General features: G+C 38.3%; 1 protein-coding gene across 1 annotated transcript; it reads right to left on the bottom strand.

Moving 5' to 3' along the window:
• Positions 1–3,150: 3,150 nt before the first annotated feature.
• LOC127952020 (uncharacterized) lies at positions 3,151–13,244 on the bottom strand. Its single transcript, XM_052550250.1, has 17 exons — positions 6,941–13,244; positions 6,646–6,772; positions 6,324–6,358; positions 6,135–6,232; positions 6,014–6,059; positions 5,835–5,929; positions 5,664–5,761; positions 5,490–5,587; positions 5,369–5,414; positions 5,184–5,279; positions 5,063–5,108; positions 4,878–4,973; positions 4,312–4,409; positions 4,104–4,149; positions 3,916–3,973; positions 3,617–3,711; positions 3,151–3,535 (listed from the first exon to the last, which is right to left on the bottom strand). Exon 1 carries the CDS (start codon positions 12,707–12,709, stop codon positions 7,403–7,405), a length of 5,307 nt encoding a protein of 1,768 aa, XP_052406210.1. The 5' UTR covers positions 12,710–13,244; the 3' UTR covers positions 3,151–3,535; positions 3,617–3,711; positions 3,916–3,973; positions 4,104–4,149; positions 4,312–4,409; positions 4,878–4,973; positions 5,063–5,108; positions 5,184–5,279; positions 5,369–5,414; positions 5,490–5,587; positions 5,664–5,761; positions 5,835–5,929; positions 6,014–6,059; positions 6,135–6,232; positions 6,324–6,358; positions 6,646–6,772; positions 6,941–7,402.
• Positions 13,245–16,078: the final 2,834 nt, after the last annotated feature.

Below are 16,078 nucleotides of genomic sequence, written 5' to 3'. Positions count from 1 at the left end.
ACAGCTCTGAAGTTGACCGTGCCTGTTCTTGTTGATTTATGCTAGTTAGCTTAGCATGCTAATTAGCTAAAATGCTAACACGTTCCTATTGACTCTAATGGGTCTCCTGAGCTATCTGGTTAACTTTGAGCAACGTTAGCATTTTTTAGCGTAGCATGCTAATCTGGCTAAAATGCTGCATCGGGCTTTTGAGAGTTAATTCTCACACCTTAACCTCTCTTCTGTGCCATGCAAACTGTGTGTCAACTAATGTGGCGCACTTAGCTAAGGCACTTGTCCCAAACCCGAGAGGTCGTGGGTTCGCATCCGGGGTGGGTACATTGATCCGATAGAAGTTCCATTTTGGCCGTTTTGCTTCATCCCGCTCGTTGCTCTGGCTACAGCCCTTCAGGGCTTGGCCCCGGTATCGCTGCTTGCAGCTATATTTAGGGGCCAAGCCCAAAGGGCTGTAGCCCCTATTGTATCTGTATGTTTTATTAGGGGCCAAGCCCAGAGGGCTGTAGCCCCTATTGTATCTGTACGTTTTATTATTATTATTATTATTATTATTATTATTATTCTTCTTCTTCTTCTTCTTCTCGTCCAATGGGAGTCTATGGTAGCCCTATGAAGGGAAAAAGGGAAAATGATGAAATTTGGCACACTTGTAGAGATGACCATTATTAGTGATCTGACCAACTTTGGGGTCTCTAGGGCAAACTCTATAGCGCCACCACCAGCTCAAAAATTCAACATTCAAACATTAATAACTCTTGAACCACTAATTCTATTAAAATAAAACTTAGTACATCTGTTTTGTCTCTTCATGGAGATTCCATTCCATATCTTACATTAAGACTCCTCCCATTACAGTAGCGGCCATTTTGAAAAGTACAGTATTCAGTCTAAGCACTACTCCTCCTTCAAAATTAGTCCAATTCTTCTGAAATTTGGCTCAGATGTTCTTTGGACTGAGCCGCACAGAAATGACTCAACAGAATTTTTTGAACACTAGTGAAAAAAAAAGTTATGATGCTGTGAACTTACTGAGGTTGACCTCAAATGGGTTGAGATGCTGTATCTCGGCCAAACATTGATCAATCGATACCAAACTTGGTTCACTTCATCTACACCATAACTTGGGGGTCCATGCCAAATTTGGGAACAGCGCCACCTATGGGTGTTGAGATACCAAAAATGCACTTTTTTGCTTATAACTTCTGAACAATTCATCAGAAAATTATGATCTTGATGTCTATGGTTTCTGTAGATCATTTTGAATCTGTGGATGTCAATTTTGTCAAGACCACCTGGACCACCCGTCCGCCATTTTGAAATTTGTCAAAAATTGCTATAACTTTTGAACTACTGTACAAATCTTCACAAAAATCGATAGGCATCATCAACACCATGTGCCGGAAGTACCCCGGAAGTTGGAAGACAGCGCCACCTAGTGTTCAAGAGATATAACGATTCTTGCAAAACCCCTTATAACTACTGTAAATGTTGATCAATTTTTGTTATTTTTATGTCATTTTATTCCTTTGGTTATGCCGATTCTGATGATGTCTCAATTGTCATTTTCCAACATGGCGTCTGTCCGCCATATTGAATGGAATGAAATACAGTTTTTTCGCTACTCCTCCCTGAAATCTTGTTCAATTTTGTTCAAAATTTTAACAGATGAACTTCAGACCGGGCCTGACAGAAATGACTCAACAAATTTTTGATATTCACTCCCGTTCCAGAGATGTACAGCTCCAAAGTTGACCGTGCCTGTGCTTGTTGATTTATGCTAATTAGCTTAGCATGCTAATGAACTAAAATGCTAACACTTTTCTATTCACTCTAATGGGTCTCTTGAGCAATCTGGTTAACTTTGACAATGTTAGCATTTTTTAGCGTAGCATGCTAATCCGACTAAAATGCTAATTCATGGTTTTAAGAGATCATTCTCACACCTTAAACTCTCTTCTGTGGGTTGTCGAATGTGTGTCATCTAATGTGGCTCACTCTGCTAAGACACTGGTCCCAAACCTGAGAGGTCGTAGGTTCGAATCCAGGGTGGTTAATGTTGTTTACGTTTAAGGATTTTCTGTGTGTTCATATTGAATCAAGAACATGTTTTGGTCTTTCTCATCTGAACTTCTGTTTGATTTTGAAGATTGGAGATCATTGTCACACCTTAACCTCTCTTATATAGTATTCTGTGATGTGCATTGACTGAGTAGTGCACTCTTCTAAGCCACTGGTTCCAACCCTCTAAGGTTGGGGCTTCATATCCAGGGTGGTCAATATTGTGTTTGTTCCAGATGTTGGATTTTATTTCTTTTCATTTTTGAACGTCTCTACTTCTGATCTTGTTTTTTATGTATATTACATTGCTGCCGTGTTTGCTCTTCTTGCTCTACACTACACTTCAAAAACATTATTTGTTAACATGCAAGTTTATGCTTCATCTGTGTTACTTTTTATATAAAAACATATCTTCAACATTATAGTATCGGTGTGCCACATGTTTCACTGTATGAGAAGAATTTTGCTGTCACAGATTAGTTCAAGGATTTCAATTCTTCTGTGGGGTGACTTAAAACATCTGATCAACAATACAAAGACATCTTTGCAACATTTCAGCTAAGTTTTATACTTTTTAAATTGACAGTTGTGAACAAAAATAATGTGCACTTATTGGGTCAACTCCTGCCATTTCATACCATAGGAAAGCATCATGTTTGTTGGTTTCATGGAGAAAAAAGAAAATAAAAAAAAGGGACTTAAATGGGATCAACCCTAATCAAACAAACCTACTTGTGATTTTCTAGCTAAACTCTGCAGGAAAGTGGATCTTGCGAGCCAGATTTGAGGATCACTGTCTTACAGCATGAATACTTCTGTTGTGTACACTAAATATACTTTAACCATTTTCTCCAATTCCAGGTTTAATAGTACAATGAAATAAAATGATAGTCTTTTTTTTGCATTCAGGTTATCCATTATCATGTATTCTCTATGTAACCCAGTGTGATATGATTTGTGCTCAGAGATGTCAATTAAAACATACATACACACACACACACAAATTCTACTCAGAACATCTAATGTAGATCAGTAAACAAAAAAAGGACATCGATAGACTACATTAAACTTCATGAAAGCAAGGACAAAAGTATATTCTAATTCATCATGTATTTATTTTTCTTTACAAACACTTTACATTGAAAATATTGTGCCTTAAAACCCCAGTGAGCAAGCCAGAAGGCAACAGTGGCAAGGAAAAACTCCCTAAATTAGTGAAGAGGATCATCAGCGGAGGTATAGGGAGAAACCTTGGGAGGAACCAGACTCAGCAGGGGCAAGCCATCCTCCTTTGGCTGGCATCTAAATTTGCTGTACATAGACCAAATATATTACAAGCCATCCATACAACATTTCATATAGAATTGTGTTACTTTTGTGGTTATGCATTTGTGAGATCTTTGACTATTGACTGCCTGCATCAGTTTAGAATTTTGCCGGGACATTTTCTGAAGATACTTGAACAATGATTTTGTATTCACTGTAAGAAAGAGAAGAAGAAAAGTTAAGTCAAATTAGTATCAACTTCTGATTAAGAAGCACAAAGGATAATAGATCCTACCTTTTTTCAGTTGTGTTCTTCATAAAAAGGGTTCATAGGGTGGAGAATCATTTAATGGATACGGAAGAAGTTTCAACTGTAGCTATTGCAGAAATCTGAAGATACATTCAAGGAACATTAACAAGTTGATTAGAGTTTGCACCACTTAAACATTTTGTAATTTACGTAGACATTACTCTCCACTCAACTTTTGACCGTAGATATTTAGTTGTGATGCACAAACCAGAAGATGTACATTTATTCAGTGAAACCATGCAAATGTGTAAATTCAGGCTTTGCACACATACAATTCAACGTACCGTTGTATTGGTTGTGTGCCTCTCCATAAAAACAGTTCATGGAGTTGACAATCCAATACTGAAGGAGGAAGTTTCACATATGTAGCATATTGCAGAAATGTGAAAATACAGTCATGGAACATTAACTGATTGATATTGTTTACACAACTGAAACATTGTACAGATTTCTATGTATGTTGTATACTCACCTCTTGGGAACAGTGGACAGTAGATATTGGGTTTTCATGCACAAACCTGAAAAACATATCAACAGGTGAAAGACTGCTTTAAGAAATGGGTCAATTCGAGTATTGCAGATATATTGGGTTTTCATGCACAAACCTGAAAAAGTATCAACAGGTGAAAGACTGCTTTAAGAAATGAGTCAATTCGAGTATTGCAGATATATTAATTTACCTTTTGATTGGTTGTGTGCCTCTTCATAAAAACAGTCCGTGGAGCAGAGAATCATAATGGATAAGGTGGAAGTTTGAAGTGTAACGTATTGCACAAACCTGAAAAAGTATCAACAGGTGAAAGACTGCTTTAAGAAATGAGTCAATTTGAGTATTGCAGATATATTGGGTTTTCATGCACAAACCTGAAAAACATATCAACAGGTGAAAGACTGCTTTAAGAAATGGGTCAATTCAAGTATTGCAGATATATGAATTTACCTTTTGAATGGTTGTGTGCCTCTTCATAAAAACAATTCATGGAGCGGAGAATCATAATGGATAAGGCGGAAGTTTGAAGTGTAACATTGCAGAAATCTGAAAATACAGTCATGGAACATTAACTGATGGATAGTGTTTACACAACTGAAACATTGTACAGCTGTCTATGTTAGTTGCACACTCACCTTTTTGGAGTAGTGGACTGTAGATATTGGGTTTTCATGCACAAACCTGAAAATGTATCAACAGGTGAAAGACTGCTTTAAGAAATGAATCAATTGGACTATTGCAGATCTATGAATTTACCTTTTGATTGGTTGTGTGCCTCTTCATAAAAACAGTTCATGGAGCGGAGAATCATAATGGATAAGGCGGAAGTTTGAAATGTAACATTGCAGAAATCTGAAAATACAGTCATGGAACATTAACTGATTGATAGTGTTTACACAACTGAAACATTGTACAGCTGTCTATGTTAGTTGCACACTCACCTTTTTGAAGTAGTGGACCGTAGATATTGGGTTTTCATGCACAAACCTGAAAATGTATCAACAGGTGAAAGACTGCTTTAAGAAATGAATCAATTGGACTATTGCAGATCTATGAATTTACCTTTTGATTGGTTGTGTGCCTCTTCATAAAAACAGTTCATGGAGCGGAGAATCATAATGGATAAGGCGGAAGTTTGAAGTGTAACATTGCAGAAATCTGAAAATACAGTCATGGAACATTAACTGATTGATAGTGTTTACACAACTGAAACATTGTACAGCTGTCTATGTTAGTTGCACACTCACCTTTTTGGAGTAGTGGACCGTAGATATTGGGTTTTCATGCACAAACCTGAAAACGTATCAACAGGTGAAAGACTGCTTTAAGAGATGAATCAATTGGACTATTGCAGATCTATGAATTTACCTTTTGATTGGTTGTGTGCCTCTTCATAAAAACAGTTCATGGGGTGGAGAATCATAGTGGATAAGATGGAAGTTTGAAGTGTAACGTATTGCACAAACCTGAAAAACATATCAACAGGTGAAAGACTGCTTTAAGAAATGAGTCAATTTGAGTATTGCAGATATATTAATTTACCTTTTGATTGGTTGTGTGCCTCTTCATAAAAACAGTTTGTGGAGCGGAGAATCATAATGGATAAGGTGGAAGTTTGAAGTGTAACGTATTGCACAAACCTGAAAAACATAACAGGTGAAAGACTGCTTTAAGAAATGAGTCAATTTGAGTATTGCAGATATATTAATTTACCTTTTGATTGGTTGTGTGCCTCTTCATAAAAACAGTTCATTGGGTGGAGAGTCATATTGGACAAGGAAGTTTGATGTGTAGTAAGTTGCAGAAATCTGAAAATGCATTCATGGAAAATTAACTTCTTGATAATTAAAGTGTTTGCACAACAAAAACCATTTAGCAATCTGTACACTCACCTTTTGGGAGTAGTGGACAGGAGATATTGGGTTTTGATGCACAAACCTGAAAATGTATCAACGGGAGAAAGACTGCTTTAAGAAAAGGTTCAATTCGAGTATTGCAGATATATGAATTTACCTTTTGATTGGTTGTGTGCTTCTTCATAAACACAGTTCATGGAGTGGAGAATCATAATGGATAAGGCGGAAGTTTGAAGTTTAACATATTGCAGAAATCTGAAAATACAGACATGGAACATTAACTGATTGATAAAGTGTTTGCACATCTGATACATTTAGTGAAATATGTAGACATCTGCACACTTACCTTTGACAGTAGTTAGTAAGACTTGATGCACAAACCTGAAAATATATTGCTATTAGGTGAAACAGTGCCTGAACAAATGAATCAGTTTTATTCTGACACTACTACATTTACATTGTCATCAGTTGTTTTCTTCCGTAAGAAAGTTACTGAGGTACATAATTATGTGTTGGATGGAGTACAGAATCTCTTGTATGGGAGAAATTCTGACGTGTGCATTTCATACGTCTAAAAAGATGACTTGCAGATGTGCTTGCATATAGTTGATTAATTTAACCATGCCTTTATTCTGCTTGTGTAATCATGCACAACTGAGTCTACTTACCAATTTTGTGTTGTTCTATTGACTTAATTGTGATATTAGGAGACAAATGGATGGATGCAGGCAGTCTTTGTGGATGCTTCCTATAATGTTTGGAAGCATCCATTATGATTTGGATGGCTTAGAATGACTGAAATTAGATTATGGATTAAATGTCAGTTAAAAATAAATCTCTCAAAACTGAGAATTTAAGCAGAATTAAAATAATAATAATAATAATAATAATAATAATAATAATAATAATAATAATAATAATAATAAAGCATTAAGATGAATACAAAGTAAATACTACAATTACCTTGGTTGGGTGAAGCTTACTAGCTCAAGAAAGAAGAGCAATTATGGGAGATGTTGGGTTGAAAATGATGATCACTTGTTTGAATTACAGGCTGGATTAACTGGAGTCTGACCATGTTGGAATCTCAGGATAGCGCTCATATCGTATGGACACAAAAACAGAACAGACAATACAGTGATACAATTCTTATTTCAGAGTGTTGCATTGAGTAAATGGATTACCTTCAGATAATACTTCAATCACAACATGGAACAGCTGTACATATTCAACTGATGGATCATTATAAGAGTTATTCATTTAGATATAGATAGACTTAGAACATACCGTCTCCAGTTGTACACTTGCCCTGCAGTTGTATGCCAGTTGGAAGCTCAGGATGAACATTGAACAAGTAAGAGCACAGACAAGAAACAAATAATGCAGGTTATACGGATTTCATTACATAATCACACACATTAATTTTTACCTCAGTGAAATAAGGACTGCTTGGTGGTAACTGTAATACGTTTGCACAATTTCAACAGAGACATTTTCTGCATCTTTAACATAGACATGGTCTATCAGTGTACCTTTTTCAGTGGTAGGGTGTTGCACATGTTGACTGTATCCATGTAGTTCCATTAGTGTACCAATTGTAGATGATGTCAAGATGTCCTCATTGAAGTCTCCCATAATCACTTTCTTTCCTGACTGTTTCTCCAGCTCATCAATAACATGCAACATATTTTGTCGAAACAGATTAAGTGGATATGAATTAGGTCTGTACAGCAAAGCAGCATTCAAACTTAGATGTGGAACTGCAAAGTATAGACATTCCAAGTTACAAGGTTCCGGAACCCTGACATTAAAATGAATGCTTTCACAACAGAATAGTCCAACTCCACCTCCTCTTTGTAGTTTTAAATCAGTGAAAAGTGGAGTACTGTTGTCATAACATTTAGCTCTTGGATTGCTCTTAAAAACAAATCCTGGAATCTGTACTTGGTCTTCAACTTTTAGCCACGTTTCAGTTAAACAGATGCAATCTGCATTCATTATCTGTCTGTGAACTTGAAGATCTTGAACATGAGCTCGAAGACTTTGTACATTATGAAGAGCAATTGTAAACACGCCAGGTGTCTTTACAAAACTGTAATTTTCTAAAGCAAGTCGGGGCATGTTTTTCATAGCGGAGTCAATTTTCTCATTACAATACATGACAGAGTCTTTGAAGTTATTAATTATTAGTCCATCGAGGGTTCTCACACGACTCAGTGCAACATATGCTTGTCCCGGAGAAAATACCTTGTCAAGTGAGACGACCGCTTGATCTACTGTGAGTCCTTGCACTTTATGAACGGTGCATGCCCATGCCAATTTAAGTGGAAACTGACGTCTTAAACCACCATCGTTTGAGACTTGATCTTCTTCCACTTCAATAACAGTCGAATTTGGAGAAAATTTCTGTCGCAGCTTCGATCTCTGAACTTTACCAACATTTGGATCATCAAATTCAACATGGATAGCTGATGGGAAGTCATCATCTTCATCATCATCACGTCTTTGTTTTCTGCTTATGTGGACAACTGTGCCACAGGCTCCATTGACAAGTCCATCAGAAACATCAACATTTTTCCTAAGCATTACTCTGGCACCAACACCCAAGGAAACACATTTTTCCAAACAAGAGTTGAAAACTTTTGCATGAAATCCAACTTTCCTTTCTATTCTTCCAGTTTGTGGATTTCTAGCAAAGTCTCTAGCGTGAATAGTGATTGCCTCAGGACAACGCTCATTAAGTTTCTGTATATTGTACTCATCAACCTGAGCATTTGTAGGGAATATATGAATAGCATCGCATTCTTCACCAGTTTCACGTTGCTTCAACATGTTGATGTCATTTGGGCTTAGAGTTTCGTTCTTTTTATGAACTCTCAGACGATTTAACATTTCAGCAAAAGATGCATCTTGTTGCCTGACAACTTGTGTTAGTTCAGCAATTTCAAAGTTGGTATCCCAAAGATTCACTCCTTTTGGATCAACGTACAGGGGAATTCCCTTGACTGGCGGTAGCTGATAAAAATCACCAACACAGACCAAACTGACTCTTCCAAAAATTGAGTAGTCACCAGTTTGCTTAATTTGTCTCAATCTACCATGAACATAAGACAAAAGGTGATGGTCAACCATAGACACCTCATCAATGATCAGGATCTGCAAACCTCCAAGTTTTGCACGCAGTGAATTGATTTTGTCATCACCTAGGGGCTGATATGGCAGTTTGACATTGGCACCTATGGAAAAGGTATTATGGATTGTAGAAGCACCAATTTGAAAACTGGCCACTCCGGTTGACGCAGTTAAAATCACACTTCTATCATCAGGGTTTTCGGACAGCTGAGATAAAAGTCTGGAGGATTCATAGTAGATCGCTTTGATTAAATGACTCTTGCCTGTGCCCGCTCCACCAGTGACAAACAAGTGAAATGGTTCAGGGTTTTCACCAAGAAATTTCTCTAAACACCATTTCCGTACTTTGTAAAAGATTGCACATTGTTGTGCATTTAATGATCGCAGTAAACATAATGCCTCTTCCCTAGACATTCCAGCCTGATTGGTTTCAATACTGTATGGAGTTCGAGGGTTTGTTACAAGATCTGGAATAGAACACTCAGAATCATCTTCATCAGGAATTGTATTACTCTTCCTTAGTTCTAAGCATTTGTGACGTTCCTTTTCAGTTTCAGGACATAACGCAGCCCAAGCATCTTCCAAATCAACACCTTGCTCCAAAAGCTGTTGAGCTCGATCAATTTTGTCACTTTCCTTTTCAAAGAGTGCTCGATTAGCATCAACAATACATTTGACTTGAGTCACATTTCTCCCACATTTCACAGCACCACTGTTGTAGAATTCCTCATAAGTGCTAAAACTCTCAGGCTTGAGCTGATAATCTTCATAATGTGGCAAGAAAAGTTGCAACAATGAATGAAAGTACTTTTCTGGATCTTTTTTGGGAGAAAATCTCGGATATCGAACAACAGCAGGGTCAGTTCGAGTTCTCTTCATCATATAACCGCAGTCGTTGTTAAGCTTGATCACCTTGTCTTCAGAAGACTTTTTTTGTGAAGAAACCTCCGATTTTGACAAGATCCTGTTTTCAGAGCAAAAACTTGCAAGACATTGGGTCTCAAACTCTTCTGTGTTTGGCCTATTCTTGTATCGGTCAACCAGACTAGTCATCCAAAAGCTAGCTTCTTCACCAGACTGATCAACTTTGTTTTTGATGACACGAAGAGGCAAACTCATCTTTACAGGATTCAATCCAATTGGAATAAACTGGACTTTACGAGAACATTCCTTCAAGTGCATACCGGTCAGACGATACACAGCCTCTTGAGCAGAAACTTCTCGGTTGTGAAGATATACACTACCAAGCATCTTCAGTGATGATCTCGCTTCAAGGTTTCCATTCATGGCTTCGTTTTGCGCACGTTGCAGCAACAATCCCATTTCTTGTTCTGCTTTTGTGATGTAACTGATAATGTAAACCACTACGGAGTAAGCATCAGTGACGTACTGGATATCCATGTTGCCTTGCCAGGCACGCAGTAAATGTTTATTATACTGGTTCACCCAGACGTCTTTTGGATTTCTTTTCAGGACAATGGATTTCTTTTTGGAACACTGCCCATACACTTTCTCAAAGATAGCTTGGTTAATACCAATGGACTCAAAAAATGCATCAGTTGAGTCATAATCCATATCAGAAGCTGTTAAAGCCTTTTTCACTTTTTCTAAAACTGCACGTGCAGTATCTTTTCCGTCACCGCTTTTCAAATCGTCTCGACTACCACCTCTTGTAATAAAGGTACGGCTTGATGGGGGTCGTGGAAAATTAAATCTGCAAACTGTCTTTTTCTTACGACACGTCTTTGAATGTCTGACACTGTGCTTCTGAACACAGTTGACAATCTCAAACAGATCAGTTTCATCCTCGCTTGGGGTCTCACAAGTGATGTACCGATCAATAAAACTAGCAACCAAACCATCGTTTTCTTCATTGTCTTCATTTAACATTGGGGCATTTTCAACCCAAAACAGACAGTGAACATGAGGAGATCCACGCTGTTGAAACTCTACCCGATAAAAGTAATCTACTATCTTACCGATCGGTTGAGCTGAAGACATGATTACATCTCTCAGAAAACAATGCCATCTATGATCAAACATTCTTGCAGCAGTCACTGGGTTTCGTCTAATCAATCCACATTTTTCAGACCAGTCAAGTTCATCTGCTTTCAGATTTTTCCCTTCTTGTTTGATTATAGTACTAATCATTTCTGGCCATCTGAGATCCGCAGAACTAAAGGATGCAAAGAAAGTTGGAATACCTAGCTGTCTTACAAGTGCAAAAAGGTCCTTTTGAGTAGACTGCCAATATGGAGGCGTTCCACGGATTGGTCTCAAAAACTTGTATCCTTCATCAAAATTCAAGATTTTAGATAACGAGTCTGGGTTTGTTAGTACATCTGATGTCACTTCAGTCAACAAACTCTTCTCAGATCCTTTGCGCAAAGCAATTGAAACATTGGATACAACTTGATCAATCTCAGACAGATACTGTGCATAGAAAATGAAGTCTGTGCTTCGTGCAAAACGTCCATCTGCATTGAGGATTCTTGCGTTCAAGTATCTCGACAGTGTTATTTTTACCTCCCTCTTATCATGGAATGTTGGACCACCAGTTGGATACAGAACAGGGAAACATTTTGCTTCGTTAGACCTATCGGATAACAAACTAACAGGACTGTTACCTTCAGCAGGTGCCAGATTTAATACATCTTGGAAATGCTGATCAATTACTTCTGAACCGATGTCCACAGGTTGCAAAGACGTATCTGACAAAAGACCACTTTGCTCTTTGATGTAGGTAAGGTCTTCCTCTTGCTGTTCATCAAGGTCATTTTCGTCATCAATCTTTTCAACTACGTCTTGTTGCTCCATTTCATCTACAACATTTTCTTCTGGTTCGTTCAAAGAGTTGATCCACTGCTGATTAATCTCCACATCACCGAACCACTTATTGAACTGGATTAAATATTTCAGAGCATTTCGAACACGATCAGTGTGTACATACTTGTACTCATAATGCCCTTTGTAGGTTAACTTGCGTTTCAGTTTGATCCTTATCATCTTGTCATCACATTCATTTCGTGGAAGGATATTGGACACCTCTGTGGCATTAACTGGGACGCACACTACAGGGCCATGGCATCCATGTTGTTTACCACGAGGAAGGCACAATAATTTCATAAAAGGAATGTTACGTGCAATGAGATGTTGTTCCAAAGAGTTGAGGCATTTCAGTTGATTTGGAACATCCACCAAATGCATGTTGTTTGCAACGCTGTCTTCGGGCAGTTGTCCACAAAGGATTTTTCGATGACACGTTAGACAGATCCATAATTTGCACCCTGAGGAATGAGCAGAAGATCCTTCACACTTTTGATCACAGACATGAAGATACCTGGTTGTGATGCATCTTCTTCCCAAAGCAGCGATTTTTACACCTTTGCCTTCATAGCAATGTGTTCTACATTCAACAACCTGCTTTCTGAAAAGTAAACGGTGACAGACACAGCACACAAACTCTGGACCACTACTAATTTTTTGTCTAAAATTACCAATAGCAACAGCAATGTCTTGTCGTTCCTTCTTTCTTGCATACTTTTCACAACCTTTTTGTATCGAAAGAACACGGAAGTTCACATCTTTGTGATATTTCATTACAGAATACTCACACACTCTTCTTTTGAAGGCCAGGTTTTGCAGATATTTTTTCTTTGAATACTCACACACTCTTCTTTTGAAGGCCAGGTTTTGCAGATATTTTTTCTTTGAATACTCACACACTCTTCTTTTGAAGGCCAGGTTTTGCAGATATTTTTTCTTTGAATACTCACACACTCTTCTTTTGAAGGCCAGGTTTTGCAGATATTTTTTCTTTGAATACTCACACACTCTTCTTTTGAAGGCCAGGTTTTGCAGATATTTTTTCTTTGAATACTCACACACTCTTCTTTTGAAGGCCAGGTTTTGCAGATATTTTTTCTTTGAATACTCACACACTCTTCTTTTGAAGGCCAGGTTTTGCAGATATTTTTTCTTTGAATACGCACACACTCTTCTTTTGAAGGCCAGGTTTTGCAGATATTTTTTCTTTGAATACTCACACACTCTTCTTTTGAAGGCCAGGTTTTGCAGATATTTTTTCTTTGAATACTCACACACTCTTCTTTTGAAGGCCAGGTTTTGCAGATATTTTTTCTTTGAATACGCACACACTCTTCTTTTGAAGGCCAGGTTTTGCAGATATTTTTTCTTTGAATACTCGCATACATTTGCCTGAAAAGAAACATTATATTTATATTTCAATCGAGAATACTGGCAAACGCGTTTTTGGAACTGAATATTGCTCAAGTACTTGGCCTTAGAACGTTCACACTTTGATAATCGAACATCAACATTTTTTAGATATTTGTCACGAAGAGTTCCCTTTTTTCTCTCTTGGTAATATCTATCTCTACTGTATTTTGTTTTCTCAGATTCAATTTTTTTCCCCCTGTAAACTGGGTCTTCAGAATATTTTGTTTTGGCATATTCAATTTTTTTCCCCCTGTAAACGGTGTCATCAGAATATTTTGTTTTGGCATATTCAATTTTTTTCCCCCTGTAAACTGTGTCATCAGAATATTTTGTTTTGGCATTCTCAATTTTTTTCCCCCTGTAAATGGCATCACAATATTTAGCTTTGGCATGCTCAATTTTGTTCTGTCTGTATTCTGGGTCATTACCATACTTTGACTTTTTGTACGTCAATTGTTTTTCTCTGTACTCACTGTCGTTGTGATATCTCTCTCGATGCCTTTTGGTAGGACAACATTCTGCAGCATCGCTTACCTTTCTCTTACGCAGACATGGTTTGCGGACCTCATTTAAGACCACATTTCCACATGCTCCTGCACAAACAGAATCTCGATCCCTGTGCTTAACACACGTCACAACTTCATAATGATTACGGTTACAGTGTTTCAGATAAATTGCATTGTGAGTGAATACCTCTCCATTAGGTTTGTACGCATTCCATCGGCCGTCATTAAAAGTCATTATTGTGGTTTTAAAAAGATCGGCCGCAACAAATATGTCAATTTCTGTTACCCATGAACCAGAATAAAACATTCTAGATCGTGTCAGATAATCCTCTGCTGAAGAATACTCACTTCTCACGTACCTCTCAAACAGCGGAGTATTCATCTTGAGATGTTTCACAACTGCACGGCGAACCTTCAAGTGTTTCTCCTCACTTCCACATATCACATGTGCCAATGATCTGAAAAAACAGTTGCCGTCTGGTTTAATGGTCTTTGTCTGACACGGAGTTGATATAGGACCAAAGTTTATGACATTATGGTCACTGTTATCATTGGACATTTGTATGAGCTCACATAAAGCTTGCTTATCATTATGTGTTAAGGGAGAAAAAAAGACATCTGGAACTGAAACATCAGTGATCATCAAGTCATCGGTTACAACGGTTTCAACGTGTGATTTTGTAACCCGTTTACCTGACAGCTCAAGGTGCTTTTCTTTCCTCAATCTTTTACCTTTACTTGGCAACACATTAGAGGCTGTCTGCGTTGGAAGGTTAGGGTTTCTCACGTCTGCAAGTTCATCCACCGGTACTGGATAATCAGGGGTCTTTGGCTCAGTCTTCACAGATTCACGTTCCTTTGTTGTACGTTTTAAATGGGTTTTACCGGAAGAACATGGGAAACTGCTGCTGCCTGCTTCTTGAAGCGGATCAGACAATTCTGCATCTGCATGAACCAAAACTCCAGTTATCTCAAATGGTGGCTCAGGTTCCCCAAACAACTGTGCCATCTCATTGATATAGTTGTACAGAGACTCTATGGTACTGTGATAGACTACACAACTTGTGTCTGTCCTGATGGCATGAGAGTCAACGACTGCATACCATGACCCCTGCTTAATAACTGCAGATGTGTTGGCACAAATGGTTAACAAGAAAGCATCAGCACTAAGTAGAGTTTGCTGAAGGGCTACATCAAGTGGCATGGCTACACTGCTTATGGCTTGGTCATACTCGTGGTACTCATTGACATTAACAAAACCAGTCAGAGAATGAGTGTACTCAATGGAAAATGTAGTATTACCCAACATGTGTCTCCTCGGTAATTCATGGACTGCAATGTAATTCCTACCCTTGACTTGTCTGTCTTTTATGTTACCATGTTTTTTCAGATACTCATAGAGGCGTGTTCCTGCAACCAAGACGCCGTCCAGATCTGGTGTTGACCACATCAGCACATTCTTCAGCTTGCTTTTCAACACCGCCGTCAAACTGATGGCTCCACACTGCCTGTTGCGTGAATTTCCAAAGCGGGCATCAGCTTGATCAAAAGATCCTTTTAGCATGGGTTTCTGTGGAAAATCAGAACAAACACCCAAAGCACTTTCATGGGAACTTGCAGGAATGTTTTGTTCAGATTGCATGGGTTTTGATTTGCTTTTCATTGGGTACCTCATCTGGGGTCGACTGACCTTGCCTGAGTCTACTTGAAAATCATATGTCCTTACCTCAGTCTTGACCGATTCACATACCTTGGAAGAGCGTTTTACAACTTCACTGTAAAGGGCTTTACCAGAAGGTCGTGGAAAACTGCTGCCAACTGCTTGACCGAGAGAACCTTTCTGCACTGATTTCTGTGGAAAGTTTTCAAGGGTTTGCAAGGGTTTGCAAGGGTTTGCAAGGGTTTGCAAGGGTTTGCGTATTTGACAGATGCAAGTTTGCAAGGTTTACGGATACGAGTTTGCAAGGGTTTTCAAGGGTTTTCAAGGGTTTGCAAGAGTTTTCAAGGGTTTTCAAGGGTTTGCAAGGGTTTTCAAGGGTTTTCAAGGGTTTGCAAGGGTTTTCAAGGGTTTGCAAGGGTTTGCAAGGATTTGCAAGGGTTTGCGTATTTGACAGATGCGAGTTTGCAATGTTTACTGATGCATTTACTGATGCCAGTTTGCAAGGGTTTTCAATGCTGCCAGCTTTTGGTGACAGCAATGCCTCATTTTTTTTAAGAGGATTCA

The sequence above is a fragment of the Carassius gibelio genome, chromosome B3 (genome assembly GCF_023724105.1).
Source record: "Carassius gibelio isolate Cgi1373 ecotype wild population from Czech Republic chromosome B3, carGib1.2-hapl.c, whole genome shotgun sequence".
In the NCBI taxonomy this organism is placed as follows: Eukaryota; Metazoa; Chordata; class Actinopteri; order Cypriniformes; family Cyprinidae; genus Carassius; species Carassius gibelio.
This window is presented reverse-complemented; position numbering and strand designations above follow the sequence as displayed.

What these genes read in the sequence shown, in the direction of transcription:
- LOC127952020 (XM_052550250.1), bottom strand. Translation starts at nt 12,709, where the DNA reads ATGAAATATCACAAAGATGTGAACTTCCGTGTTCTTTCGATACAAAAA.